The sequence below is a fragment of the Thamnophis elegans genome, chromosome Z (assembly GCF_009769535.1).
Source record: "Thamnophis elegans isolate rThaEle1 chromosome Z, rThaEle1.pri, whole genome shotgun sequence".
In the NCBI taxonomy this organism is placed as follows: domain Eukaryota; kingdom Metazoa; phylum Chordata; class Lepidosauria; order Squamata; family Colubridae; genus Thamnophis; species Thamnophis elegans.
This window is the reverse complement of record NC_045558.1, coordinates 9,292,928-9,320,748: the sequence shown is the minus strand read 5'-3', so window position 1 is coordinate 9,320,748 and position 27,821 is coordinate 9,292,928. Positions and strand designations below refer to the sequence as shown.

The 27,821-nt window shown below is 40.5% G+C and overlaps 1 protein-coding gene across 6 annotated transcripts; it reads right to left on the bottom strand.

Annotated features, from left to right (window-relative positions):
* Window positions 1–591: 591 nt before the first annotated feature.
* GALNT11 (polypeptide N-acetylgalactosaminyltransferase 11) lies at window positions 592–27,607 on the bottom strand. 6 transcript variants are annotated; one of them, XM_032236950.1, is made up of 12 exons: window positions 27,439–27,607; window positions 19,200–19,532; window positions 18,039–18,162; window positions 17,762–17,928; window positions 16,665–16,790; window positions 14,893–15,142; window positions 13,812–13,929; window positions 11,988–12,140; window positions 10,931–11,149; window positions 6,632–6,736; window positions 3,549–3,686; window positions 592–2,370 (listed from the first exon to the last, which is right to left on the bottom strand). In XM_032236950.1, the coding sequence occupies exons 2-12, from the start codon at window positions 19,492–19,494 to the stop codon at window positions 2,239–2,241; spliced, it is 1,827 nt and encodes a 608-aa protein (XP_032092841.1). In that variant the 5' UTR covers window positions 19,495–19,532; window positions 27,439–27,607; the 3' UTR covers window positions 592–2,238. The 6 variants fall into 6 exon arrangements, with proteins under 6 accessions (XP_032092841.1, XP_032092844.1, XP_032092840.1 ...); XM_032236953.1 differs by lacking the exon at window positions 27,439–27,607 and adding an exon at window positions 27,363–27,386; XM_032236949.1 differs by lacking the exon at window positions 27,439–27,607 and adding an exon at window positions 26,956–27,243.
* Window positions 27,608–27,821: the final 214 nt, after the last annotated feature.

The window sequence follows — 27,821 nt, the reverse complement described above, 5'->3', positions numbered from 1 at the left end:
GGGCTTTGAAATTTGTGGAAACAAATTTAGAAAATTGGCATTTACAAATAAAATATTTTACATCTATAAATATTTTAATATTTTCCTTTATGTCAGGATGCAGCACATCCTGAATATATTATCTCCAGGGATACACCAAAGAGGCTGCTTTTGCCATCAAGAAGATACCTTAGATAGCTCAATGCTGTACCCAAATCCCAATCCTACAAAAACAGATGCATATGTAATATAAAAAGTATAGAAAACATAATTGTGCAGATTATGTTTTATGCATAGCAGAACTTATATTATTTAATAAATGATCATGCTAGTAGTTCTAGTTTTTTTCCATTTTGGACATCCTTATCAGTTATAGAACCTGCTTTATTTTTGGATTTTTTTAAAAAAGCCTATTTAAAACTATTGTAAGCCTTCTCTTTCTCCCCCACAAAGCTTTTGATTATATCTTATGAACAGAGCACAGTTGATTCTGCACACTTAATTAGGTAACCTCCTGGACTAGGAAGAGCTTTCTACTACTAACAGACTGGCTGGTTTCACTGAATTAAAATAAAAGGTACTGTTACAAAAGTTAAAAAATCATAAATGGCATAAGGTAACCAAGCATTTAATGTACAATAGAAACCAAAAGGACAGTTGCTAATATGAGTGTCAAAAACACCTAGTGTTAATAATAAAAAATGCAATACAAAATACATAAAAATGGATATTTTTTTCTCTCCATGATATTGCAAAGATAAATCATAAAACATTTTTCTAGACATACTTTTTATGTGCTGCCTGATTTTAAAAAGGAATATCAAAACCTTAACTAGAATCTAATCCCATTCGCAATCCTTAATGTGGACTTTAAACTGCACTGCATAAATTAAGGACCAGGTTTCCCAATGGAAGTTTCCAATCCATTATCAAATTCAAGCTTCTCACAAATATTTGTGTGTATCAATAACTTGTAAAATGATCTGGTTTTTTTTAACCTCTTCACGAACAAATGGGGTAGAACTGAATATGATAAAAATCAAGTAACAACTTAGGGTCATCACTTAGCTGCCATCTGAAGTTATAACTGATCCAAATGGGGATTTTTTTTATGATCTGGATTCAAAATTCTGATGATGGAGCCTTGTCCCTCCACAGTCACCTAACCAAAATTTGGGCACTTTTCAAAATAGCTCCATTTTCTGGCCAGCTGCAGCATCCCACAATCATTGACTGTGTTTTACGATGGTTTTGCCAAAAACTGACATTTACATCCAATGTTCAGCAAAAGGTGTCTCGAGAGAGAGAACCATTGGTTTGCCTAACAATTGCTGCAAAAGGTTGTATACGACATGCAACCGTAATGGGCAGTGTCTATTATAGTCACATATTTACCTGTAAACTTTTTTAAAATGCTGTTGCGTACTGTGGCATTTCAAATTGCTTTGGAAGAACAGAAAAGTTATGCCACCTGCCCTTTGCCCCTCATTTGTCAATCATTCTCTCATGCAGAATTTCTCAACCTTAAGTTTGAGATATCTGCATTTCAACTCCCAGAACTTCCCAGGCAACATGCCAGGTGAGGAATTCTGGGAATCAAAATCCAGACTGTTTCGATGCTGCAAATCCCATAGTCACCCCGTATGGGCTTCCTGGCACATAAGGGAGCCTGAGGGGATGGGGGGGGTACAGCACTGGAGCTGCATTGAAGCAGGCAAGTGCTACTTGGTCTTCGGAATCATCAAAATGGGACCCTGAACTGGTTCAAATATTATAGGACATTGAGATGGACATTTTATTAGATTAAAATTAATAAAATTATTTACAAAAAAGACAAGAGTTAAAACGTAATTTTCTCCAGAATCCCAGCCATAAATTCAAATGGAAAAAGTACCATAATACTTCTGCAAAAAATACTGGCAAAACACGGTAGTTTTCTGACAGACCATTTAGGCCGGCTTCATTAGATGCATTCACTAATTAAATTACATTGTCCTAATTATCATTTAAAATATTTCTCTACACTGTTGGACTCCGAGGAATGTCATCGCACTTCTACTCCTGCAGAAAGAAGGGGCAAGAAATGCAACCACTTCTGCTCCAACTTGAAGATTGCCATGCACTGTGATTTCTGACCTTCATTAAAATAGTTTCCTTTAAGTGTTCAGGGATAGAAATAGCAGCAAGGATTGCCAGCCTCAGAAAATAATGCAGAAAGCTAAGAGTCCCTGCACAAGTGGGCATTCCTTGAGGCGGTACTCAATTCTCCAAGCGCCACTGCTGAAGGGAGGAGCCATCGCATATGGCCATGGTGACGTAGCCTTTGAGATTAAGTGGATCAACCATCTTCATGCACTGCCCAACAGATACTTGATACAGCCTATTGTTTTTCTGCAGAGAGAAACATAGCAGGTGAGATAGAACAGTTCCAAACCTATTTTTGCAGCCAAGTTATTCCTTTTAGCAGGCTTATGTACTTAGGTGCTCCCGTACCAGCTCTGCCTTTACTAGCAATAGTAACAGCAATAACTTTTAGACTTATATACTGTACCATAGTGCTTTACAGCACACTCTGGGCAGTTTACAATGTACACATTATTTGAATATTGGCCCCAACAATCTGGGCCCTCATTTTACCGACCTCGGAAGGATGGAAGTTGAATCAAACTTGAGCCTGCCAGGATACAACACCAGGCAGTGGACAGAGTTCGCCTGCAATACTACATTCTAACCACTACGCTACCAAGACTGTATAGATTTTACATTTTAGTCTTCATAAACTGCAACTTACTCACCAAAACATTACTTCTGAATAATTCTGTCAGCATCAAAAAAAAAACATTGATTCACATATTCCATGCTTCCCATGTAAACCTACTCATCTGGTCTTGAAAGGCCAAGTTTTGATTAACAGTACTTTCATTCTTCCACTAGTTTTTTGCTTCTATAAATTTATTAGTCACCAATAAAATTAAAATAATTTTAATTAATGATAATTGCTGCTTCAGAATTCCAAATTTAGACCATGGCTACTTCTACCAATGAATTAAGACTAAGTATTTTGGCACTGTTCTACTCCTAACAGGTATTAGTGGGCATTGGGCTAGAAGGCAGGAGACTGGGAGTTCTAGTCCCATTTTAGGCATGAAAACCAGCTGGGTGATTTAGCCCAAATCACCTCACACCTCACCACATAGAGCTTTTGTGTGGGAAAAAGAGAAGGAGAAAGAAGTATTAGGGATGTTCACCACCATGAACTACTTCTAAAGTAGTAAAGCTGGGATAAAAACCAAATAATCGTGCTGAAAGGCAAGGATTTAAGCTTTCAAAAACATCAAACTGGTCAAAATCTTTTTGTCCATGTGGCATATTCCTAATTGGAAGCATTGCTGTGTGAAGGATCCACAGCCAATAAGGTTACGGTAGACATTCTCGTGAATATCTAGCTTTCACAATAATCTGTATGATCCATGCACAAAGCGAACCAATTCTCAAGCTTATATAAACTTTTAACAACTTTTAGCCAGAACTGCACTAGACTGAAATTCATCCTGGCCAAATTCACTTACCCCAAGTAGCCACTGCTGAGATCCTCCGGAGCCATGACATTTCATAAGGCGTGGTGGATCGGACGTGCGCGTTTCAGATACATCCAAACACAAGAGGTTATTTAAGATTAATTCATGATCTTCGTTATATATCCATACCTACGAAAATGATTACAAATATTTTAGGATCTCTAGGAACCAATGAATTGAGGGTGGTTTAATCACGAAGGGGAGAAAACTTCATACGCTTCTCTTTCATTGTGTCAGTATCTTCACTACATTTTCATCTGCTTTGGTTTTCCACCCTGGAGCAAAACTATTTCTTACTGCAGGGGATGTTATTTAAGATGACATGATGTTGATTTACCCAAGTAAATTATAAAATTAACAAATCAACCAAATCACGTCTGCTCATATTCTGCCATTAATTAATAACATTAGCTGAATTTACAGATGCTAACACTGAATGAAAAGGCACTTACAGCTGAATACACACCTAGCAAATAACAAATAGTTTCCTATTAATTTTGCTTCTGTTTGGATGATCTCAAAAGACCCCACCCACCTACCATTTGTTTCCATCTGTCTGTTTCACAGGCATATTTCCAGCTTCATTAGATTTGTTTCATGTAATATTTGCTTAAATTCAGAACTTATTTCCCCAACTTGATATTTTCAGTATCAGGTATATGTCCCATAATCCCACCCAAAGTGTCCAAGGGATTTGGAAAACTGATTCAATACATTTGAAAGGCAGCTAATGAAACAAGCTGGAAGCAAGTTGCCACGCGGAACACAATTTTAACCAAGGTACCCCTTAATATTTAATATACAGTGATTGATTTCTGAAAATATTGAAAAGATTTCAGGGAAAACATTAATTAAAAGTGATTTATTCCCTCGTTTCCATAGAGTAGCTCAGTTTAGGCATAAATGTAAACCTATCTATAGATTAGTATTTTTTTAATTTGTCATCCATTAGTGCGAACTAGTCAATGGAGATTCTCAGTCATACAGGTCATGGTTGTCCCAAAGGTGCTTTTTCAAAAGGCAACTGAACTTTGTTTCCCCTTGAAGACATTTTGCTCCTCATCCAAGCAGCTTATTCAGTTCTGACTGAATGGTGGAGGATGGAAGGATTTATATTCCTTGCGATCATCTAGTCGTTAGCCCTCTTTCTGAGAGTCACTGAAGCCACTTAGAGGTTTATCTGTGCCCTCAGGGTCACCTGAAGAGTGCAAATGGGGTTGGAACCTTCTTGGAATGGCTGAAAGGACCATGTTGTAAACAGGAGATAGATAAACAATCATTTCATAAATGCATGGCACAACATAGCACTTAGCAATAGCACTTAGACTTATATACCACTTAACAGTGCTTTTACAGCCCTCTCTAAGCCGTTTACAGATTCAGCCAATTTGCCCCCAACAATCTGGGTCCTCATTTTACCCATCTCGGAAGGATGGGAGGCTGAATCAACCTTGAACCTGGTGAGATTTGAACTGCCAAATTCCAGATAGTCAGCAGTCAGCAGAAGTAGCCTGCAGTACTGCACTCTAACCACTACGCCACCGTGGTTCACAGGAGAACAAGCCCATCAGGACAAGATTCAGCAGTCCATCTGCGTTTAAAAGACAAAGGCCACTCTTTTGAAGACAGCAAAGTCCACATTATGGACAGAGGGGACCACTGGTTTAAAAGTGGGATCAAAGAGGCCATCTATGTTAAGATTGAGCAGCCCTCTCTCAACGGTGGGGGGAGGGGGAATACAACACCGCCTATCTCCTGTTTACAACACAGTCCTTTCAGCCATTCCAAGAATATTTCACACCCATTTGCACTATTTAGGTGACCCTGAGGGCACAGAGAAACCTCCAGTGGCCTCAATGACCCTCAGAAAGAGTGCTAACGACCAAGGAATAGAAATCCTTCCATATTCCACCATTCACTCAAAGCTGAAGAAGCTTCTTGGATGAAAAGCAAAACGTCTTCATGGAAAAACAAATTCCAGTTTCCTTTTCAAAATGCATCTTTGGGACAACTAATTTGCAAGTTTGGCTGTAGCAATAAACCAACAGTCCACGGGCGAATAGTGAATTAGGACCTAAAAACATAATTTCGACACTTGAAAAAAAAATTAATGGGTCTTCTTTAGAATATGACTCGCCTCTTTTTCCCACCAGATCATTTTAATCAGCATAAAAAGTACAGAGAAATTCCCCACCAGCCTTAGCTTCCAATTACATAGTGAAATAAGGAGAAACCACTAGTAGGTCAGAAGCACTCCTATCCACTTTTTAAAAACAATGTATAAACTTTTAACCATAGTTTACTACAGTTTACTAAGCTGGCACTTTTCCATAATGCACCTAAATTCAGATTTTTTTAACACAGAGAACGGTACTCTAGATTTACATATGTATTTAGCGTAGGCCGTGTATTCTAGATGGCCACTTTCATCCATGAGTTTCTGTGAAGGGGGGAGGTGGTGGTAGTGAGAGTGAGATGTCCTGCATTCAGTGCACAAAGGGATGAAAACTGCTTCAGCTGCAGATACTTTTCAGAAATCTGCTGAGCTGCAGTGTCAGTTATTGCACATCCCCTGGGAAGAGATGCTGTTCATTTTAAGGTATAATTTTCATATACCTATATATTGCTGATCCAAATAGCAACTGGATCTGAACTGCCCTGAGAAGAACGTGGCCTAGAAAAACCCTAAAGTATCCAGAATGATTTTTCTCCATCTGATGCCTCCAGAAAAACTACAAAACTCATATTACACCACAATTAGCTCCTAGATCAACAGGTTTCTGTTATCTGAGGATTGGGGAATTTACAGCCCAACAGGTCTAAAGGCATCCAATTTGGATAAAGCTTATCCTACAACATTGATATTCAGGATCTAAATTGGCTACCTCAAAGCCAGAGAACCTGCTCTTATTAAGTAGAGCCTTTGATTTATGGGGAACTGTATTAAAGGGTCGCGGCATTGGGAAGGTTGAGAACCACTGGATTAAAGTAAGGCAGCCCTCTGGGAAAATAGGAACACGACATGTGAAAATTAGCAAAATCAGCAAAACAATAAGGGGTTTAAGGAAACTTGCCTGATTTTTATTACTGTAGTCACATTCCCTGACCACCACAAGTCCTCCTTTTTGACTCGGGTGGCTTTGCGCCGCCAGACATTTATTAGTGTGAAGGTGATGCAACTATAAGGAAAAGAAACAAACACACTGAGAAGAGAACATCCGATGTGAACAGAGGTCATATTCGCAATCACCCTCCCGTCCAACATTCCTATTATATTCTCTAAGAACAAAAGTGTGAGGAACAAAAAAAAAAAATTAAATATAAATTACCAATCAACGTTTTCAGCGTTATTACACTGAGATATTTCACAAATGAAATATCTGTCTCTTCCTATTATTAATATTTGCCACCATCCTGCTGGGCCAAGAATCAACTTGGCAAAAAAAGATACACGATATGCAGAGGCATAAGGTAGATCTCTTCTTACAAACCATCCGATCACCTTGTATGGCTACAACTGCAATACTTAGGTCGTGTAAAACTTTACTTCTAGAAGTGGAGACAGTGTAATTTTTGAGAAATATTAGTACTTGGCGGCTTTAAAACACAAGGTATATAAATAAAAAACTAACTGGCACAATTATTACACTTTTTAAAAAATTTAGTGCTAGAAACCAATTTTTTATAGAAGGACTTTATATTGAAAGTAGAACGGTCACAGTACAGTACAGACAGGATCTAATTTTACACAACCACGTAACAAATCATCAGCAGCATTAAGAAGGGAGACGGGAATTAAATGGTTAATTATAGGCAAGCTACAGAATTCTGGAAGACTGCTTTGTTTCTGACAGTATATAAGCATACCAAACAGACTGATAATTTTTTACAAAAATCAGAATATCTGTCTGGACAGCTGGGATGGATAATCATCTACACACAGACACTATTTGTTCACAAAAGAAGTACAAACATATTTGGGGACTTGATATAAACATCATTTTTATAGGATAAAGTACTCAAAACTGATTCTGATACAGTACAACCTGTTTACAAAAAAAGTAAAACTGAAACTCCATTTTTATTATTTATCCAACTCTCACATTCAGCATTTTGTTCCACCGTTTCAAAGACTGAATTTAAGAACAACCTTATCTGATCTCAAATTTCAATATAGGTAGTCCTCGATTTAGAACCATTTATCTAGTGACCATTCAAAATTTTGATGGCACCGAAAAAAGGTGACTTATACTCCTAGCAACCATTGCAGTAACCCCCATGGGCACGACTGGCAAGTGACTTTTATTTATGACTGTTGCAGGGGTCATGTGATCACCCTTTTTGACCTCATGGCAAGCAAAGTCAACGGAGAAGCCAGATCGACTTAACAAATGCAATGATTCGCTTAGCAAATGTGGCAAGAGAGATGGCACATTGGGACAAAACCGTATTGATTCACTTCACAACTGTCTCACTTAACAACAGAAATTTAGGGCTCAATTGTAGCCGTACATCAAGGAGTACTTGTATATGCCTAGAGATTCCCTCCTTGATGGCATCTTTTCCACCTCCATGTAACAAGACAAAATGATTGAATGATGTATACTTAGCTCAAAGCCGTTTTAAAGACTTTGCTATGAGGTCAGAAAATTGTCTTACACAGTCTATGAAACAGGAATTGTTATACATAAGAATCTGATTTTTATGCTAAAGCATGAATTAGCCACCCAATTTAATTTGTGAAGAGTAGATTCAAAACTAAGAAAAAAACAAACTTCTTTGAAAGACGAACATGCTTTCCCAAAAAAACACAAGGGGCTCAACTAGAGATAGACATGAGCCATCAAAGGGAGTTTGCTTTCCTTCCCTTTTTTCCCCCTTGTCCAGAAATCAAAGTCCACTTTGATTGAAATTCAGCCCAAATAGGGAAATAAACCCTTTGTGTTCTGACTCATCCAGCAGGAGGAGGACTCAGGGATTCAACACTGCATGCAGGATAAGAAGACAGACTTATCGGTTCATGATAGCCAAAAAGTGAAATCTGGTAGCACTAACAGATTTTATTTATAATCAAGCATTCGGTGGTTAAAATGTTCTCCTATAATTTTGTCTTTCTTCAGTCAGATGTCAAACTTTTTTCCAGGATTCTCAATTACAGGTATGGTTACAATTACTCTGTGGAGGTTGAGAACTGCAGAATTCACACGCACCAAAGATTTTGGGCTACCTGAAAAGGTCTTAACCCATGATGGCGAAACTATAGCATGCGTGCCCAAAGTGACATACAGAGCCATGTTGCCTCGCATGCGCAGCGTCGCCCGATCCTCTTCCAAGTTTCTGGCGTGCATGCGTCAGCGGGCTCTCGTGCGTGCAGCAGTGCCGGAAATTGGAAGAGTGGTTCTTCCATTTTCTGGCATGAGCGCCGGCCAGCTAATTATCAGGTGCGCATGCACACCCGTAACCAGTGTGGCTCAGAGGAGAGCCTTCTCTGTGGCTGCCCCGACCCTCTGGAACGAACTCCCCGTGGAGATTCGAACCCTCACCACCCTCCAGGCCTTCCGCAAAGCCCTTAAAACCTGGCTGTTCCGACAGGCCTGGGGCTAAAGAACTATTGCCCCCACCTCGAATTGGTATGACTGTTGTGTTTTAATTATGCATTGTTTCTTTATGTCGTTTAAATTCTTGTTTGTATCCCCCTTCCCTGGTTGAGTTGTGAGCCGCCCTGAGTCCCCTTCGGGGGAAAAGGGCAGCATATAAATAAAATCAACATCAACATCAACATCAACATCAACACACACTGGAAACCGGACGTTCATTTTCCAGTGCTGTATGCCCCCCCGAGCAGCTCTTCTTCCGGGATGCACCCCAGATGAGCGCGCACAAAAACAACTCGGTGCCAAAAAGATTCGCCATCCCTAGTCTTAACCAACACTGTGGAGACTGTAACATGTTAGCTCACTAACTGATGGGATACTTGTAATCTCTCACACATATAACCTGTTTCTGCAAAACCATCCCACCTCCCCATCTGCCATAGCTTCATCCCAATCTAAATCAGCTACTTCAGCTTAACCATTTTGTGCCTCTGATGAACTGAATGATGAACAAGAGTTTATGCCTTATAATAACATTTATTAGTCTGAAAAAGCGCTACTGGACGCCTCCTGATTCTGGGATGGATGCATAGTTTTTGATTGCTTGATTTCTATTGGCAACAGCACTTAGACTTATATACCGCCTCACAGTGTTTTACAGCCCTCTCTAAGCGGTTTACAGAGTCAGCCTATCGCCCCCAACAATCTGGCTCCTCATTTTACCCACCTCGGAAGGATGGGTCAACCTTGAGCCGGTGAGATTTGAACTTCCGAACTGCAGCTAGCAGTCAGCTGAAGTAGCCTGCAGTACTGCATTCTAACCACTGTACCACCTCAGCTCTTAGCTGATATTTAGAAAACGCATTTAGATTCTTTTACCTGAAAGATTTGGCATGTTAATAATATAGAATTCCCTACAAGATTATGACAGCTATTGGATTGATCGACTTAAAATGGATATTTAGCAAGTTTATGGAGGGCTGGCATAGGACTGCTATAATAGCTATATAAGTAAATCTACTGTATTTTGAAACTCTGCTTTTAAATATGAATGGATAGTAGACAGGAAAACAGGGAGGGCTGTAATTTTTGGAAATACACCACTATAACTAAGAGTGGGCATTTTTTAAAAAGATGACGGCTCCTTGGCTTTATAATATACTCTGCCTAGAATTTAGATTAAAAAGTTATCCCTTTTAGATCACAGGTGCGGCCACCAAAATAAATCTCTTTGATTTCTGCTGATTTCTACATAGCTCCTTTGTACTGTTTATATAGCTAAGAGAAGCTGCAGACTCAAGGAGCGGAAGCTATCAGAACAAAAGGTGAATGTGTACTTTTAACCTGGTAAGTAGGGCAGTGCTCCAGTTACATCATCTTCAGATTGATCCGAAAAGGCAGAAAATGTTAGGCAAGCCATGTGCCTTCGCAGGCTGTGAAGCCCTTGCTGATAAAGGAAATCACATTGCAAGTGTGCTTATAAAAAAATACTGATCACCACTGACCATTCAGCTATGATGGGGGGGCTTCTGCCTTAGTTTTTAGTGCAGGCTGTAGAAAACATTCAGAAAGATTAAATACTATTTGCCCAAAAGGAAACCAAATGACACAACAGTCAGACATCTTCATCCCAACTATTGCAGCGTTATTACTTATTTTAAAGCTAAATTTCTGTATTGTACTAATATACTTCCTTTCCCTTCAAATACCACTTGAAAATTTCCACTCCTAGATTTTTAAGAGCTCGGATTTAAGCAAATCTGAAGAATAGCCTCTTACCCTTCCTTGTTGCAGTATTTTTGGCCTTTTCTGTCCTTTATTGAAAAAGACCGGAGGCTGAACCTTGGCATTGGGCCCAGAGATTTGCATCTCTGGATACACATTGTCTAAATACCATTTGAATGATTTGCAGTTCAATTTTTTTCTTAATTCCACACGGTCAGTAATATTCCCATAGTTCCTTGTTCGTAGCTCTGGACGCAAGGCAAAATACTGTTCCTGTTTGAAAAGATTAAGGTAGCAAAGAGAGTCACTGTTATTCCTGTTAGGGGAAACTAAGTCTAAGAACAGCTAGTCCTCAATGAACGACGGTCATCTGCCGACTGATAACTCTGTTGATAAGCAACGTGTGGAAGTGTGATGTCATGGGACCGCGGCAACTTATGCAGCCGTTCTGATTGTGGCTGTTGAGCGAATCCTGAATGGTCTTGGGTGTTACTTGATCACTCTTTGCAATCTTCTCTGGCTTTTTGTTGACCAGCGTTGAGGGTCACAAACGCTGATTGTGTGTGACTGCAGGACGCTGCAAATACTTTAATTGCAAAACGACGGCCAAGCAAACCCCCGAGTGGTAATTACATGAGGTTACAGTGGCCACAAATAAGAGGATCAGTTGTAAGTCTCCTAATTCAGCCTTGTTGTAACTTCAAATGGTTGCTGAATGAGTGATTGTTAAACAAGGACTACTGGTAACAATGGCCTTTATGGTGGGAGAAAGCTGATTTCTCTGAGCTATTCATTCAAATTCTTTCCTAGGTAAAAATTACAAAATACCACTGAAAAAAAATTAAGGTTCTATATGTGTTTCCAACATTTATGCCTCTGTTCCCTTCCCATATAAATTTCCAGAAACATTCTAATAATCAAAATTACTAATGCCCTGGAAACGGAAGATATAACGATACTTATTTCTTCCAACAACCATAACATCAATAGATTTTTTTTCAGGAAGGTGGGAAAAAATCCATCTTTTGCTCCCTTCACAGGTTCACTGAGGTATAACTCTTGTCCCACCCACCCCACCTCACCCAGTAATATATAGTTGTCACAGCCTTGCCTTATATTCATCCATCCACACATGTGCGAGGCGTAGAGAATTATGTGCCATTGTGTCCTGCCCTCCTGGAGACCCATAGGGACGCCTTTTACGGAAGATGTGCCCTACTCTGGAGCAAGGGATGATGAGAAGTTTGCCTCCACACATCCAAATCTGTTTGGAAATAGCAGGACTTAGTAAAATATTTGTACTGAAGGCAGGTGATCTTAGACACAAAATCTAGTTTCTGGAAAGGTTTTGCCTATTTGCGTAACTGTGACGTCTGGATCTTATTAATAGCCGAATGATCCCATTCAGGATGGCAACTGTCATCAAAGATTAATGTTCAGCTCTGTACTGCTCTCCCAAAAACACAGAATGAAAGCAAGGAGTTTTTGACCACCGTTATACAGAAGTCCTTGGCTTGTAACAGTTCATTGAGAGACTGTTCAAAGTTAGAATGGCACTGAAAAAAGTGACTTTATGACCATTTGTCACTGATACAACAGTTGCAGCATCCCCATGGTGACGTCATCATAATTAGGACACTTGGCAACTGGTTCATATTTACAACCATTGCTGTGTCCCGGGGTCATGTGATCACCGTTTGCGACCTTCCGACAAAGTCAATGGGGAAACCGGATTCACTTAACAACTGGGTTACTAACTTGTTAACTGTAGTGGTTCACTTGAGACAAAAAAAAAGGCTGTAAAACGGAGCAAAAGTCACTTAATAAATGTCTCACTTAACAATAGAAATCTTGGGTCCAATTTTGGTCGTAGGTCGAGGACTACCTTTATTGTTAAAGCAAGATATCTGAGGTCCAAGATATTTGAGGAGCAGTCTTGGGTGCCAAACTCTGCAAACAAATCAGTTTTCTAAATTCATCATCAAATTGTCTTCACTCCAGAAATATGTTCAATTGCCTAAATTCAAGCCCTGTCCCTTCCCAACAATGGCCCCACAAACTATATGCCTCTCAGTTCTTTATAACCGTTATATATAACATATATTTATATCTTATCCTATATGCAGTATATATAAAAAACAGATGGTAGCTAGATAGCTAGATAGCAAGAGAGAGAGGTATCTCTTATAACAGTTCTTCCTGCTTTGAGATAAATAATATTTCAATTACTCTGACAATAATTTCATGTATCTCTATATATAAAAGTTTTGTGTCTGTGTGTGTGTGTGTGTGTGTGTGTGTGTGTGTTCTAGCATAACTCTGGAACGCCTCAAGCAATTTCAACCAAACTTGGTACACAGATGGCTTACTCTCTGGAAACAAATACTGGAGGGGTGGGGTGGGGGTTAACACAACCCTAACACCCCTCGGTGTGGGTGTTCTGTTAAGATACAGCCTGTTGTGCCTTAAAATGGCTTCTACTGCACAGCACAGTGGAGTTGCCATGGTAAGGGCTTCACAGTACTCCACAAAGGGGCTCCTCTGGTAAGGGGGAAAATCCAACATTAGAAATTATGTTTGGTCCGGATATTTTCCCCTTATAAATAAATACCAGGGCAATGCCAGGTTATCACCTAGTGCTAGATAATTTTTCTAGTATGTCGCAATGGATGCTTTACCTGAAATAATCTCAGAGAAACTATTATTCTAGAATTAATGTTTAGCTTTTTGGAAGGGTTTTTTGTTTTTGTTTTTTGAAGATAACTTCATCTTTCTAGCTATTTAAAATCAGAAAAATTCATACTACTGTTGTCTTCGATGCTACAGAAAGTGATCAATAATGTGCAAACACCCTCCTAATTCTGAAAGCAGCCTCCATCAATCATCCAAGAACAAAAAAAGAATGCCCACTAGTAAATCCCAAAAAGAAACATACCCGGAATGATATTTCCAGATTTTCCCCTCCCCAGATGTCCATGCCGCTGTCATATTGTCCAAGGGCATTGAAATATTCTCTGTCCATTGCGAACAAGCCTCCTGCCATTGTGGGGGATCTAAGATGAAAACGAAATCTTCAGCAGAGCCCTGGCAGAAGTGGGAGTAAGCAGTGGGAAACATAGATCCACAAAGAAGTTCCTAGATCAAGGGAATATTTAAACCTAACCCCTTCTTGGAGCAGCCTTAGGAGGAAGCAGTGGTCAGTGCATGAATGGATCAGGGCTTGGCCACCAGTGCGGCCTTGGTCAAACATGGAGCTATTGATTTGGCCCTCTAAGACAGTCCCAGTTTCTGATGTGGCCCCTTGGGAATACTGCCCACCCATGCTCTACATACTACTCCTATGGTTTCATAGGATGGCAACAGAGAGCAAGGTTTAGCTGCCTTGTAAATTTAATAGATAAAATAAAAGCAGCAGTTGATCATAATAAAAGCAATAAAAACAAGAGAGAACAAATTTTATTATTTACTGAACAAGACTCAATTCTTAACACCTTTTTAAAAAATAAAATAAAAATGGAATTCTTCCAAAGTTCTGGCTTTAAATCTTTAGTTAAACCGAAGCATTTTTCCTGGGAATGTACTATAAGCGAATATCAATTAATACTTATTAACAAACAAATGCTGAGGGTACTGATATTGTCCTCCCTCCATATAAAATTAAATGTCTGTGGTTTGGCATGATACGGTTACTGCATTTTTAACCCACACCCTTGGTGGAAGGAACTCGTAAAACCTCTTTTCTGGTTTTAAGTGAAACTGTTCACCCCATTAGAGCAGAGTTCCCCAGTTCCTTTCTGGGTTGGCAGCCCAGAGGGAGGGGCAGGTGCCTTTATGCATGTATGCGCACAAGCAAAAGGAGCCACTATTGCGAGGGGGGGTGTGCGTATATGCACGCACGCATTGGCCAGCCACTCACGCAGCCTGGTAGCCAACAGGCCATGGCCCGGTAGTGGGACGCAAGCCCACAGGTTGGCGGCCTGTATTAGAGGACAATATTTGAAATTGGGATGTCTCACCTGATGGGGGCGATGGCTTGTTCGGGTCCTTCCAACTCTGACAAAGGAACGAGATCCCATTTAAAGTGAAGGCCCCAGTTGAACCCTCCGCGGACAACAGGGGAAGAGCTGTAGGTCAGCGTGTCCGCACTGATGATATCGATCACAGGACAAACAACTGCCCTGCGGGATTCCTGGATGGGTGTCAGCAACGGCTGCAACCACATCTCATTCACTTCACAATGGCTGTCCAGAAACACAAGCACCTTTCCTGGGAAAGTAAAAGCGGAAGAGGCATATGAGATACAGAATAACCAAATAACAGAGTTGGAAGGGACCTTGGAGGTCTTCTAGTCTAATCCCCTGTTCAGGCAGGAAACCCAATGCCATTTCAGTCAAATGGTTCTCCAATCTCTTCTTGAAAGCATCCAGTATTGGAGCACCCACAGCTTCTGGAGACAAGCTGTTCCACTGATTCATTCTTCTGTTAGGAAATTCCTCCTTAGTTCTAGGTTAGTTCTCTCCTTGATGAGTTTCCATCCGTTGCTTCTTGTTTGAGACAAGAAGACAAGAGACTGCCCAAAAGCCCTCCTGAGAACACCATGGTCTCAAGAATCTAATTTACACGAGAATATTATGACATTTATAACTTGCACCTTTCAGCATGAGTAAGAGAAACTGGGAATTAATACTGAGATTAAGTGATAGGAAAAGAAACAGCAAAGGGGAGGGGGGGATCCCTCAATATTAATGGAAAGTTATGTTTAACTGGAAAGTACAGAGTGAACTTGTTTTGTACCCAGAGATATTGTGGGCTTGGTTCCAAAATACTGCAATAAAGCGAGCTTTGAGGGTCCCAGTGAGTGTAAAAGTTTTATTTATGTTATATTATGTTCTATTAAGTGTGCAATATCATTATGTCTAAAATAAGGTACATAGCTTAATTAAAAATACCTTAGTACTAAAAGCTAGACTTGAGCTCCAGTAGTTATAATCTTTTTGCTTAGAGCCAAGGTGGCACAGTGGTTAGAGCGCAGCACTGCAGGCTACTTCAGCTGACTGCTAGCTGCAGTTCGGCAGTTCAAATCTCACGGGCTCAAGGTTGACTCAGCCTCCCATCCTTCCGAGGTGGCTAAAATGTGGAGCCAGATTGTTGGGGGCAAGAGGCTGACTCTGTAAACCACTTAGAGAGGACTGTAAAAGCACTATGAAGCGGTATATAAGTCTAAGTGCTATTGCTGGTGGAGGGTCTTATAAAAAAATGCATTATCAGTGAGTCCAATAAAATGAAGTGCAATATAACAAGGTATGCCTGTATTTCTATATATTTTACTTTAGGTGGAAATTGTTAGGTACCAAGTGAACTGATATCACTACTGTAATCTCAACATATTTAAATAATAGTTGCAGTGTCCCGGGGACAAGGGATCACTTTTTGTCACCTTCTGATAATCAAAGTCAATGAGGAAACCAGATTCACTTAACGACAATGTTGCTGACCACTGCAGTGATTCACTTTAAGAACTGTGGCAAGAAAGGTCATCATATGCAGCAAAGGTGACTTAATCACAGAAAGTTTTGGCTCAATTGTGGTTGTAAATCAAGGACTACCTGTACTATATTCTACAGATTTATGGCAAACAACTCTTAGTCAATTTAGTGCATTGATAAACCTCACTATTCCCAATAATTCCATTTAGGAAGTGCTGGAATGCACAAGACAAGGATATAATATTACTACTTAAAAGGCATAAGGTGTATTGTGTATTGCCTGCATTAGTGCTGGATGTTACCTGTAGCATGGGAAGCTCCAACCATTCTCCCTCGAATTAGCCCTTCACGCTTTTCATTTCTTACTAGTTTCACTTTATTTGGAAGATTTTTTGTTAAATATATGTCCAGGTCTTCTTTTAAATCAGCTACAAGAGAAGAAGGAAAGATGGAAAAAAAATTGCTTTATAGCCATCCTAAACCTTTCCAGCTACTTCTCACATTTCTTCTATTTTAAAAGGCTGGCAAAACAAACTTGAAACGAAACGCAACAGCTGTGACAATTGTTAAAGTGTTCTTCCTTGTGGAAGGAAATGAGATAGCTGATTAATCCTAGTGACACATCTCTTCTCTAATAAAGACTGGAATTTAGAAAGGTATGTCAGAATGCAGGGCACAATTAGAAATGCAAGAGAACAGAGAAACAATCAGACTACCATTTAATGAACAGAATTCCATTTTTGGAAGCAACTTGCGTAGCCCATGATGTGTATCCTTAAGGCCCTCTCTGCAAAAAAATTCCCTAGTAGAGGGTGACGTGCAAAATATTTGGGACATTTTGCACTTGAAAAGCTGTGTCAAGTTTGAAATGCTCAGTTCAGTAATGGAGCAGCTGCCCTGAACATTCCACAAGTGTTTTGAACTTGAAATGTGTCTCTTGTGTGTTCAATACACCTGTTTCAAAGAGATTTACTGGGCTCAAAATACTTCCATAATAGCTGGAACCCTGTCAAAGTATTTCCAATAATGCTGGAACAACCTGTTTCAAATACCAAACAACTGCTCAAAATCTGAAATACTTGTACACTCCATACTATTGTTCTTATTTATTCCAGGAAGCTGAGGTTAAGACAATAAAACCTACAGCAGAGTCATATTTTAATCCAATTCTTCCTAGAACTGAATTGGCAATCTTCCTGTGCATACAAGCCAGAGGTCACGCCACAACCAAGGATGGGGAAGGCATAATCAAAATGACTATCTAAGGAGCTGGCCCTCTGTTTTGTGGGTTGTCAAAATATTATTATTTTTTGGGGACCAGTCATGTGATAGTGAGCCTATGGACCACAGATATCCCACCCCTACCCCAGAGCGACACACAAATCTAAGAATCTCTTACCTAATTCACTTCTATCATCCACCAAAATGATTTCATGGAGAAGACGAGATGGTGTTCGATCCAGAACGCTATGAACAGTCCGAAGCAAGGCCGAGAAAGCTTCATTATAGAAGCAAATTATAACACTGGCAGAAGGAAGATCATGAGGATATATTTTTTCTTTACACCTAGAGAAGGAAAAATATATTATCCTATATTATCATGTCACTTCACTTTCCCTAGCCACCATAAAGTCATTTGGCTCTTGGAAGAAAATGTTTATTTTATGATAGCTTACTTTCTGTCCCTCGTATCTGGCACATCTCTGTGATATCCCAATCGGTTACTGATGAGCACGTTAAAAGCATGCTTCTGGTAGCCCAAATCTCTCACTTCCTGATCCTGTTCATTGAAAATCATACCTGAAACGGAGAATCCACTGATTCTGTTAATATATTAATAATGATTTTCTAAAATATCCCCTTAATCTCAAAATTTCCACTAAGGAGGCTTCCCAAAACAAGCTACTCTTCCTACAATGGTTTTGGTAATCTATCTTGAAACTCAAGAAAATTGGCAGTTAAACAGAGACCATCATGAATTCCTAGCATGAGCAATATAACACTATAATATCTGTTAACAACATAATGATATTGCAGCTCTATTTTTCACTCTTTGCATTAAAAGCCATAATTTGTCTGTCTGGCTTAATGCAAAGTGTGAACCCTGCCACTGTGGCTTATATATCATGGAATTGGTTTGATAGATTGATTTCCCGCTTTCATTATTTTTACAAGTGACTCATGGCCGCAAACATATCAAACACATCTTCCTCCTCCTTTTGTCCCCACAACAACAACCCTGTGAGGTGGGCTGGACTGAGAAAGAGGGACTGGCCGAAGGTCACCCAGTTGGCTTTCACGGCTGTGGCAGAATTTGAGCTCACCTTCTTCTCTTGCTTTCTAGCCTGGTGCTAGACTAGCCCTCGTGCCAGTATGTTAGGATGGCAGCTAATTCACCAAATTAGCTTTAAACCAAATTCTTCCTCCTGCAATATCTGAATCCATATGGATCATTAATTGGCTTAGGCAGACAACATCTCTCCAAAGGTCTCAGCCTCCGCCCAACTTTATCAGACTTTCAGACTGATTCAAAGATCAGTGCCTGGCCTTCCCCAATATGGAGATAACTACCTTAGTGCTCTATCCCTCCAACCAGAGGTGGATATTCAGCAGGTTCTCACCAGTTCTGGAGAAGCGGTAGTGGAAATTTTGAGTAGTTCAGAGAACTGGAAAATACCGCCTCTGACCGCCCCCAGAGTCCCAGCTGATTGGGAGGGAATGGGGATTTTGCAGTAACCTTCCCCTGCCACACCCAGCAAGCTATACCATGCCCACCAAGCTATGCCCACAGAACCAGCAGTAAAACATTTTGAATCCCACCACTGGCTCCAACGTACCCATTTCAGGGGAAAACTCTGTATCACTCCTGAGGAGATCCTGCACAGCATTTCCCAAGGGATTCCTGATCTTGCCATATCTGGGCTTAGATTCCTGCATTCGTCCTGGTCCGTTCACAAGCTGGGGATAGAATCTTTTGGAGAAGGGCTTCTGAGGTTCAAGCCCCTTGATGGGCACATTTTTAAAAGATTGGGCCTCTTCACTGAAATTAAAATAAATGAACAGCAGAACTGTCCAGGTTACCGAGGTAAAGAGACAGCCATAGCAAAAATAGCGAAGTGTGACACTTCCCATTGTAAACCTAGCATTGTTGTTGGCACATTTTCAATCCCCTAAAAGAAAATCAAAAGGGAAAAAAAAAGTAAGTACAGAGATTCTTCACTGTTGCATATTAACAGTTGGCCTTTCTGAAGAGAGACAATTCCAGATTAATTTTACATTGAAAATTACCTGGGTTTTCATTTTGCATAAATGCAACAGCAGCAAACATTCTAAATTATATATCTTTAAAATCCATAACACTCATGTGGCATTAAGGAAGGCAATTAATATGATTTAGAGTTGCATAGAATTCTGTAAAGATTACATTTTCAATTTATCAGATATATAAATATTTCAATTTGGTCTTGTATACTCATGATGTTTCCCTGCAAACAGTAGGGTGTAAATTAAAAGATTAGGGATTCTCATATTTTATCAAAAGCTCTCATCTAATTTTTTCCCATTTTTCAACTCCAAGACTGAGCTGGACTGTAACTTGCTGTATTTTTAATTAATTGATTACTTGAAGTTTAATCTGTAATATATTAAAAACCAATATAACTAGGAAGTTTAAAGATTTACTGCTTGGAGTATTTGTCACTTAGGTCAAGTAACAACTAATTTTTAACAGAAAAGAATTTTTAGTAAAGCTTTAAACCAGCCATTAGTTCTATCTCAATTCAGCTATCTCTTTCTAAATGAAAACCTGAGACACAGATAGGTTTTCTGCTTCTAATAATAAATCCTCAAAACACAATAGGAGAATTAAAGAGGAGAATCAGATTAAACAAGTGACATCTATATAATTTATAGAGTGGTTAAAACTGCAAGCAAGATTTTCTAAACTCTTGACATAAATTATATTCAATGTCCTCTTTATTACTGGTTTACGGATCTTTATCACTCCACTAGCAATTATATACATGTGAATTATTCTTCTGAAGTTTACAATACTTTCACAATACTCTTCACTCCTACCCATTGGAGCATCGATCTTTTTTTCAGCTTTCCATGTTAGTCTTTAAAAAATGTACCGTATTTTTTGGAGTATGACATGCACCTTTTTCCCTCAAAAAGAGACTGAAAATCCTTGTGCATCTTATACACTGAATATAGCATTTTTTGCCTCCTGAAACCCCACCTCCTTCAGCAAAATGGCCATGCATAGCTTTGAGGAGCCTAGCAGAGTGCTCCTGGGGGCTAGGGAGGGCAGAAATGAGCAAAAAACAGGCTGTTTTTGCTCAATTTTGCCCCCCCCCGCAGCCCCCAGGAGCACTCTATAAGCCTCCTAAAGTCTATGCATGCCATTTTTTTGACAATGGGCCCATTTCCATGAAAAATGGAGCAGTTTTTGCTCGTTTTTGCCCACCCACCAAGCCTCCTAAAGGATATTCATGCTTCTTTTTTTTTTAAAAAAAAAAAACAAGGCCGTTTTTGCAAAAAATGTGCCGTTTTTGGGAGGAGTGCAAAAACCTTTTTTTTTTTAAATTTGCCTCTCTAAAACCTTGGTGTGTCTTATACTCCAAAAAATATGGTAGCTCTTTAAAGAGTCAAAAATTAATGCAACTCCTAAATCAAAGTCAATGGGGAAATCATAATTCACATAATATTGTGCCTAATAACTATGGATGCTTCACTTAACGAGTGCAGCTGGAACTAATGTAGTAAGTAATCTGGTGCTGACATAAGACAGTTCACTTTATGACCATGTCATTTAGCAGCAGAGCAAACAACTGTATACAGGCAGTCTTAACTGACCACAATTGGCCTGCAACTCTTAATGCAGGCAGTCTTCAACTTATAACCCCAGTTGAGATCAGAATGCAGGATAGATATAAATAAAATAAACATATAAATAAAAATAAATGGTTCTACCACAAAACCGTGGACGACAAAATCGCGGTCGACGAAAGCGCGTATGTGACGTCATCACAGCGCGACGAAAAAGATCGAAAAAGATCGAAAAATGTAAAAATAAAGCTAAAACCTTCCCCTAACCCCCCCAAACCTAACCCTAAACCTAACCCTAAACCTAACCCTTAACGTAACGAAAAACCTAAGGCTAACCCTTAACCTAACGCTAAATGTAACGCTAACGCTCTAACCCTAACCCTAACCCTTAACCTAACCCTTAACCTAACCCTTACCTTTATGTGAATCGGCTTGCTGTAATGTAATTTTTATTTCAATTTTTCGATCTTTTTCGTCGCGTTGTGATGACGTCACATACGCGATTTCGTCGACCGCGCTTTTGTGGAATGCGCTTTTGACGGGTCACGAAATAAATAGTTCTTCAGTCACTACCCGTTTATGTCCTGGAGCATTTCTTCCAAATCAATTTTAAAATGAGCACAACTATATTAACAATTTCCGTGTGAGAAGGCATAAACTTTAATATTGTTTGGAAAGAGCTAGAAAAGTCATTTACAGCAGAGTAATAATCAACTAAGGATCATGAAATTTCTCAAAATTATAAGAACCCTCATCTACACTGATCCATTAAAAGACTTATATTATTTCTTCTTGCAGAAGAAACCTTGATTATTTACATGTTTGGCAAAATACTTAGTTACAGAGGAACCTGAATTATTTGCCTTATTAAATAACTCTTGAGCACGATCAAATCCAAATTCCCAAAGAGGTCACATATTTTCAAAATCCTATGCAGCTAGGTTTCTTCTCTGGCATATCTTAAATCTTACCCTCTTTTATAAGCAAGATGCCTCATTGTTCTCTTTTCTAAAATCTATTTAGGAATCACAAATAATAGTTTTTGGTTTTTTTTATTCTGCCTAGGTAGGTGGGTGGGTAGGTAGGTAGATAGATATGGGTGCAGCTGCACTTTTCAGGAACGAGCTCCCCGTGGAGATTCGTACCCTCACCACCGTCCAGACCTTCCACACAGCCCTTAAGACCTGGCTAGCCCGTCCGGCCTGGGGATAAAGATTATAATCTGTCCCCACCCGAATGATGAATGAATGTTGTTTACTATTTTACTTCTATGTATTGTTTTGCGTTTATTGTCTTGTACCCTCCCTTCCCTATTTTATGTAAGCCGCCCTGAGTCCCCTCAGGGAAAAGGGCGGCCTATAAATACTAATAAAATAAAAATAAATAAAATAAATTTGCTGGGTTTCCCATCAGCTCCAGTCTCTGCTGGAGGAACATATCAGTCAGCATATTGCCTCAATGTCATGTTGCCATATTTGTCGTGTTGAGGGACTGCTGAGGAGGGTCAAACTATTTTCCAAAGCACCAGAAGGCAAGACAAGAAACAATGGATGGAAACTAATCAAGGAGAGAAGCAACCTAGAACTAACCCAATATTTACTAAAGGTGAGAACAATCAACCAGTGGAATCAGCTTGCCTTCAGAGGGTGTGGGTGCTCCATCACTGGAAGCTTTCAAGAAGAGACTGGATAGCCATTTGTCTGAAATGGTAAGGTCTGTCCGAGCAGGAGATTGGACCTCCAAGGTCCCTTCCAACTCTTGTTATTTTATGTTATTCTAATCTCATGCCACAAAAGGAGACCAAGGTCATCCAATGCAATCCACAGCTTTGCCACTCTCTGAGCGAACTTCACATAGGAAATGAGACAGAATGTGAAAATTACTAAAGCACAGAAGCCACAGGAGGCATCAAAGTTTTCTGCCCGTAGGAGAAATAGCCTGTGGGATATTTAATGAACCCCTGCCATCCTCTAATCTTTGAGGTGACAATCAGCATAAAGAAACTCACATAGGTTGGGCATGTGATATAGTTTGCCAATTTTGTTTGGCACATTTGAAAGAAACAACACCTGGGGAAGATAACAGATAAGATGGATGGATGGATAGAATCAGGGAGATCACTAGAAGATGCCATTAGAAGAGTTAGATTTTGTTTTGAAGTTGGGGCCTAATACCAGATATCTGCTGCCCTATAATCACCAGAAGTTAACCCAACTTAAGCAGCTGACCCTTTAGCACCGTAGATTCTTACTTTAGCTGCCAACATTTCTCATTAAGTCTTTGTAATCAAAATCTCAAATAAATAGCTAAGCTGTTCCTACTCTACTCAAACTACATTCATACATACATTTATTAACTAGTCCCTGCTGGGTCACTGTTTCAGAGGAATTTCCTTACTTAAACAAGAAAAACAGAATAACTCTTGACAGGAAAAACAAAAAAGGAGCAAGGAGTAACTTCCAGCAGTGACTTTCCTTGTGGGAAGCTAACAGGGATCATTAAAAGCAGCAGCACTCAAGTGGTCACAATCAGCAAATTTTAATCCCATTAGAATAAGGGACAAGAACAACAAGAACAACAACAACAGCAATCCTACAAGTAAAACAGACTGTGGAAGAAGAAAAACACAGCTTGAATGATTACATCCAGAAAAGGGAAGAACCAATGATTAAGGAAGTAAATAAAGGAGGCCTTTTAAAGACAACTAAGTCAAAAGCTGAATATAAGAAACAAGTAATTGAGGAGCGAGCTGAAAATTGGAAAAACAAAGCTATGCATAGCCAATACTTGAAAAGTATTGAAGGCAAAGCTGACCAAAAGCTAACTTGGAACTGGTTAAGATCAGGAGCACTGAAAAAAGAAACAGAAGGCTTTATTTTGGCAGCTCAAGAACAAGCCTTAGCTACAAACTACATGAAGGCAAAAATTCAACATGTTACCACCAACAGCAAATGTCACCTCTGTAATGAGAAAGACGAGACAGTCGACCACTTGATCAGTGGGTGCAGCAAAATTTCACAAACGGACTATTTACAATGCCATGGTCGCATTGCTAAGATCATTCACTGGAAATTGTGCCAAAAGTTTGGATTTGAGTACTCCAAGACCCCTTTCACAGTTACTACTGTTGAGCAAGTTAGCACCTATACTGTACCTGTGCATTTCGTTTTTCTTGCCTAAATGAAGAACCTTGCTCTTTTCACCATTGAATTTCATTTTATTAGATAGTGCCCAATGTTTAAGTTTGTCAAGATCCTTCTGTATCTTAAGCCTGTCTTCTGGAGTGTTGGCTATTCCTGCCAGCTTGATGTCATCTGCAAATTTGATGAGTTCCCCATTTATTCCCTCATCCAAATCATTGATGAAGATGTTGAAGAGTACTGGGCCTAAAACAAAGCCTTGGGGTACTCCACTGCATACTTCCCTTTATGACTTATGATTATGACTTGTATTATTTTACACACATTTCCTTTGTGAAACTAACCATTCCATATCCACAACAGAAATAATTTGAGTTGATTTGCTATTCCTCAAAGGTCATACATGCATTAATTCTTGTGTAGAGGCTGCACATAAATTATTGCATGATAAAATCACCAATAGTGGTTTATTGATAATACCCACACATTCTTTAGTATATATACCTAAGAACATGGGTCTCAAGTTTATATTATTCCCATGAAGATATGCAGCTTTTACTTTTCCCATGAAGATATGCAGCTTTTACTTTTCCATTATGTTATTAATTTGACTTCTTATTTTCCTGGAACCAGACCAATACCATTCACTTAAGGAAAAAAACTCTGTGAAATATTTGTATACCAACTATTTCATAATGGAAATATCTCTGCTTATTTTCTGAGAATAAAAACTGGCCAGGTTGTTTTTTAAGTGCCAATTTAAAGCTATTTCTGACAAGCACACCAAGGCTGTATTTTCCATTCTAGAAATTACTTATTACCACAGTTTTAAACTTGTTATTACGTTCGTGCAACTTCGACCAATTTTACAAACTTGAAATTTTTATAGCTGTTTGAGGAAAATGATTTCTAAATATCAATCCACTATGAATCAAATGGGAAGAAATCAGGTAATAGTTTCAATGTGTTCAATATAATTGCAAAGCAATTCGTTCCCTGACTGATTGTATTCATTTTATAATACAACCATCATGTTCCATAGCCCACTAAATTATCCCATTCACCCCCACCCCCAATTTAAAAATCTTCAGCAAAAAGAACAGCACTGCTTAAAGAGGGCTGTTCTGCTCTTACCGACAGCAACTTCTTCCTAATTATTCAGCAGTCAATCTTTCTTTTAATTTCAGCTAGTTCTCCTCCTTTCTTCGGTCTCAACAGAGAAGACCCTCACTCAAGCCACTCTGTGTGCTTTTAGCCTTTTAGATCTTTGTAGATCCGTCTCCCCTGAGCCTTTTTTTTTTTCTGCAACAGAAACATACTCAGCTCCTTGGCCCATTCCTCACACATTCTGGCTTCCAGCCTCCTTAACACTCTGGGAGCTCTGAAATGGTTCCTTTCATTTGGGCAATGCCCAAACAATATGCACCGAGCAGAGCATAATGAAACAATTACCTCCACTGATCTGGATGCAATTCTTCTGCCAATGCCCTGTAATAGTGCACTGGCTTTCTGAGTCACACCGCATCACTCTTTTGTAACGTTCAGCCTATGATCCACTAAGACTCTTAGATCCTTTCACAAGCCCTGCCTCCAAAACAAGTTTAGTCAACTAATCATTTGGAAGGCTAATCATTTCAGGTATTTTTTTCCCATTTAAACAGGACTAAGGCGTCTTCTTTCCAGTTTGCACAGAAGTGCAACTCGGTGTAACTGGCACAAATGCAAGCAGGACCTTTACTGCCTCCGCCTGCAATCTGTCTCCCTCTTTCAGACACATCACGAGAAGACTGGCAGCTCCCTGGGAAAAGGCTCTGATGCTGGGAAAGGTGGGAGCAAACAGAAAAGAATGGCCGCCAGGAGGGCCCCAGTTGCAGCAGCAATGGATGCACCACTTATTATTTATTATTTAGTTAGTTAGTCACTCATGTACAAGATAACAGGAATAAGAATAAACACTGAACACAGGAAATAGGGGGCAAATAAATGGGGACAGGAGGACAGGGATGTTAGGCATGCTGGTGCGCTTATGCACTTATCCCCCTTTACGGATCTCTTAGGAATGGGGTGAGGTCCACGGTAGACAGTTTAAGGTTGAAGCTGTGGGGGGTTTGAGGATGTAACTCAGGTAGAGCATTCCAGGCACTGACCACTCTGTGGCTGGAAGTCGTATTTTCTGCAATCGAGTTTGGTGCGGTTTAACTTGAGTTTGTATTAGGAGACCTGAAGGACCCAGCAGGTTAATGATAAATCTCTCTGGTCAAAATCTATCTATGTGGTTGGTTGTCCCGAAGAGGCTGTAGAGATTCTCCAATAGACTTTTATCTACGTGGTTTCTCAAAGTCAACACACATTAATTGAGATGGTATACCATTCATTGATCAACTGGTATACTCCAAGATGATGGGAAAAGACGCAGGTATTAAGCCCAGGTAGGGGCTCAAAGGACACTCCAGAGTTGAAGAGGCAAACACAAACATGCCTGCCTGCATGCATACACAATACACAACACACAACAAACAGGGCTTTTAAGAGTGCAGCTCTCCTTTGCTAAGTTTCCCAGCCTCCTCTCGCCCCCCCCCTCCCTCGGCCCACCCGTTCCCCCTCCCTTCTTCTTTGGGCTTACCAGATCTGGACCGCCTGCCGCCCCGTGAGCCCAGCAGCCATCCGCCTCCGAGACCCCCGGGACCCTCTGCCAGGCGGGGGCAAACGCCGGGAAGATCAGCTGCTCACCTGGGGGGGGGGGGAGGACGGGTGGCTCGGCGCCTTCCCTCCCGAGGAGGAGGAGGAGGAGGAGCAGAGGCGGCGTGGCAAGGAAGAGTGGAAGCCGCCTCCCCTTCGCCGCCGGCTCCAGCAGCTCCTCCGAAGGCAGCCCGGCTCTACTGTTGGGCCAAGTGACCCGCGAGGGTTGTTTCGTCCTCCCGCCAGTAAGGGGCGCTGCGGGAACTCTCATTTTCTCTTTGTCTCTTCCCCCCCCCCCCCTCGGTTCCCTCGGCCGCCGCTCAGGCCCGAGCTGGGTTCCGCAGCCCTCACCGCTGGTCCATCCCGCCGCCGCTGCCGCCCTACCGAACACCGTGGTTCCTCTCCGTCTCTTCTCCCTCGGACTCACCCGTGTGGCCGTGACGGTACGGGAAGCGGCGGGGCGCCTCAAGCAGCATCCTGACCTTCCTCCTCTCGATGGCACCGCGGCGACCGCTCGCTGATACGGCGGGGAGGGGGGTTGGTGTGGGGAGGGGAGAGCGCGAGCCGAAGCAACCGGCGATCCGAGAGGGCGTGGCTTGTAATGGAGGCTTGAGGAATTCTGGGGGTTGAAGTTTACCCATCTAACAAGGTCCAAGTTTGAAAGAAGGGAGGGGGACACGCTGGATCAAACACTGACTCCACCTAATCAACCCGATCGTGAGAACTGTATCCTGCGTGGCTAATTAATTAATTATGGACTTTTGTGTGTGTGTGTGTGTGGAAAAGAAAACCGGGGGGGGGGGAATTTTC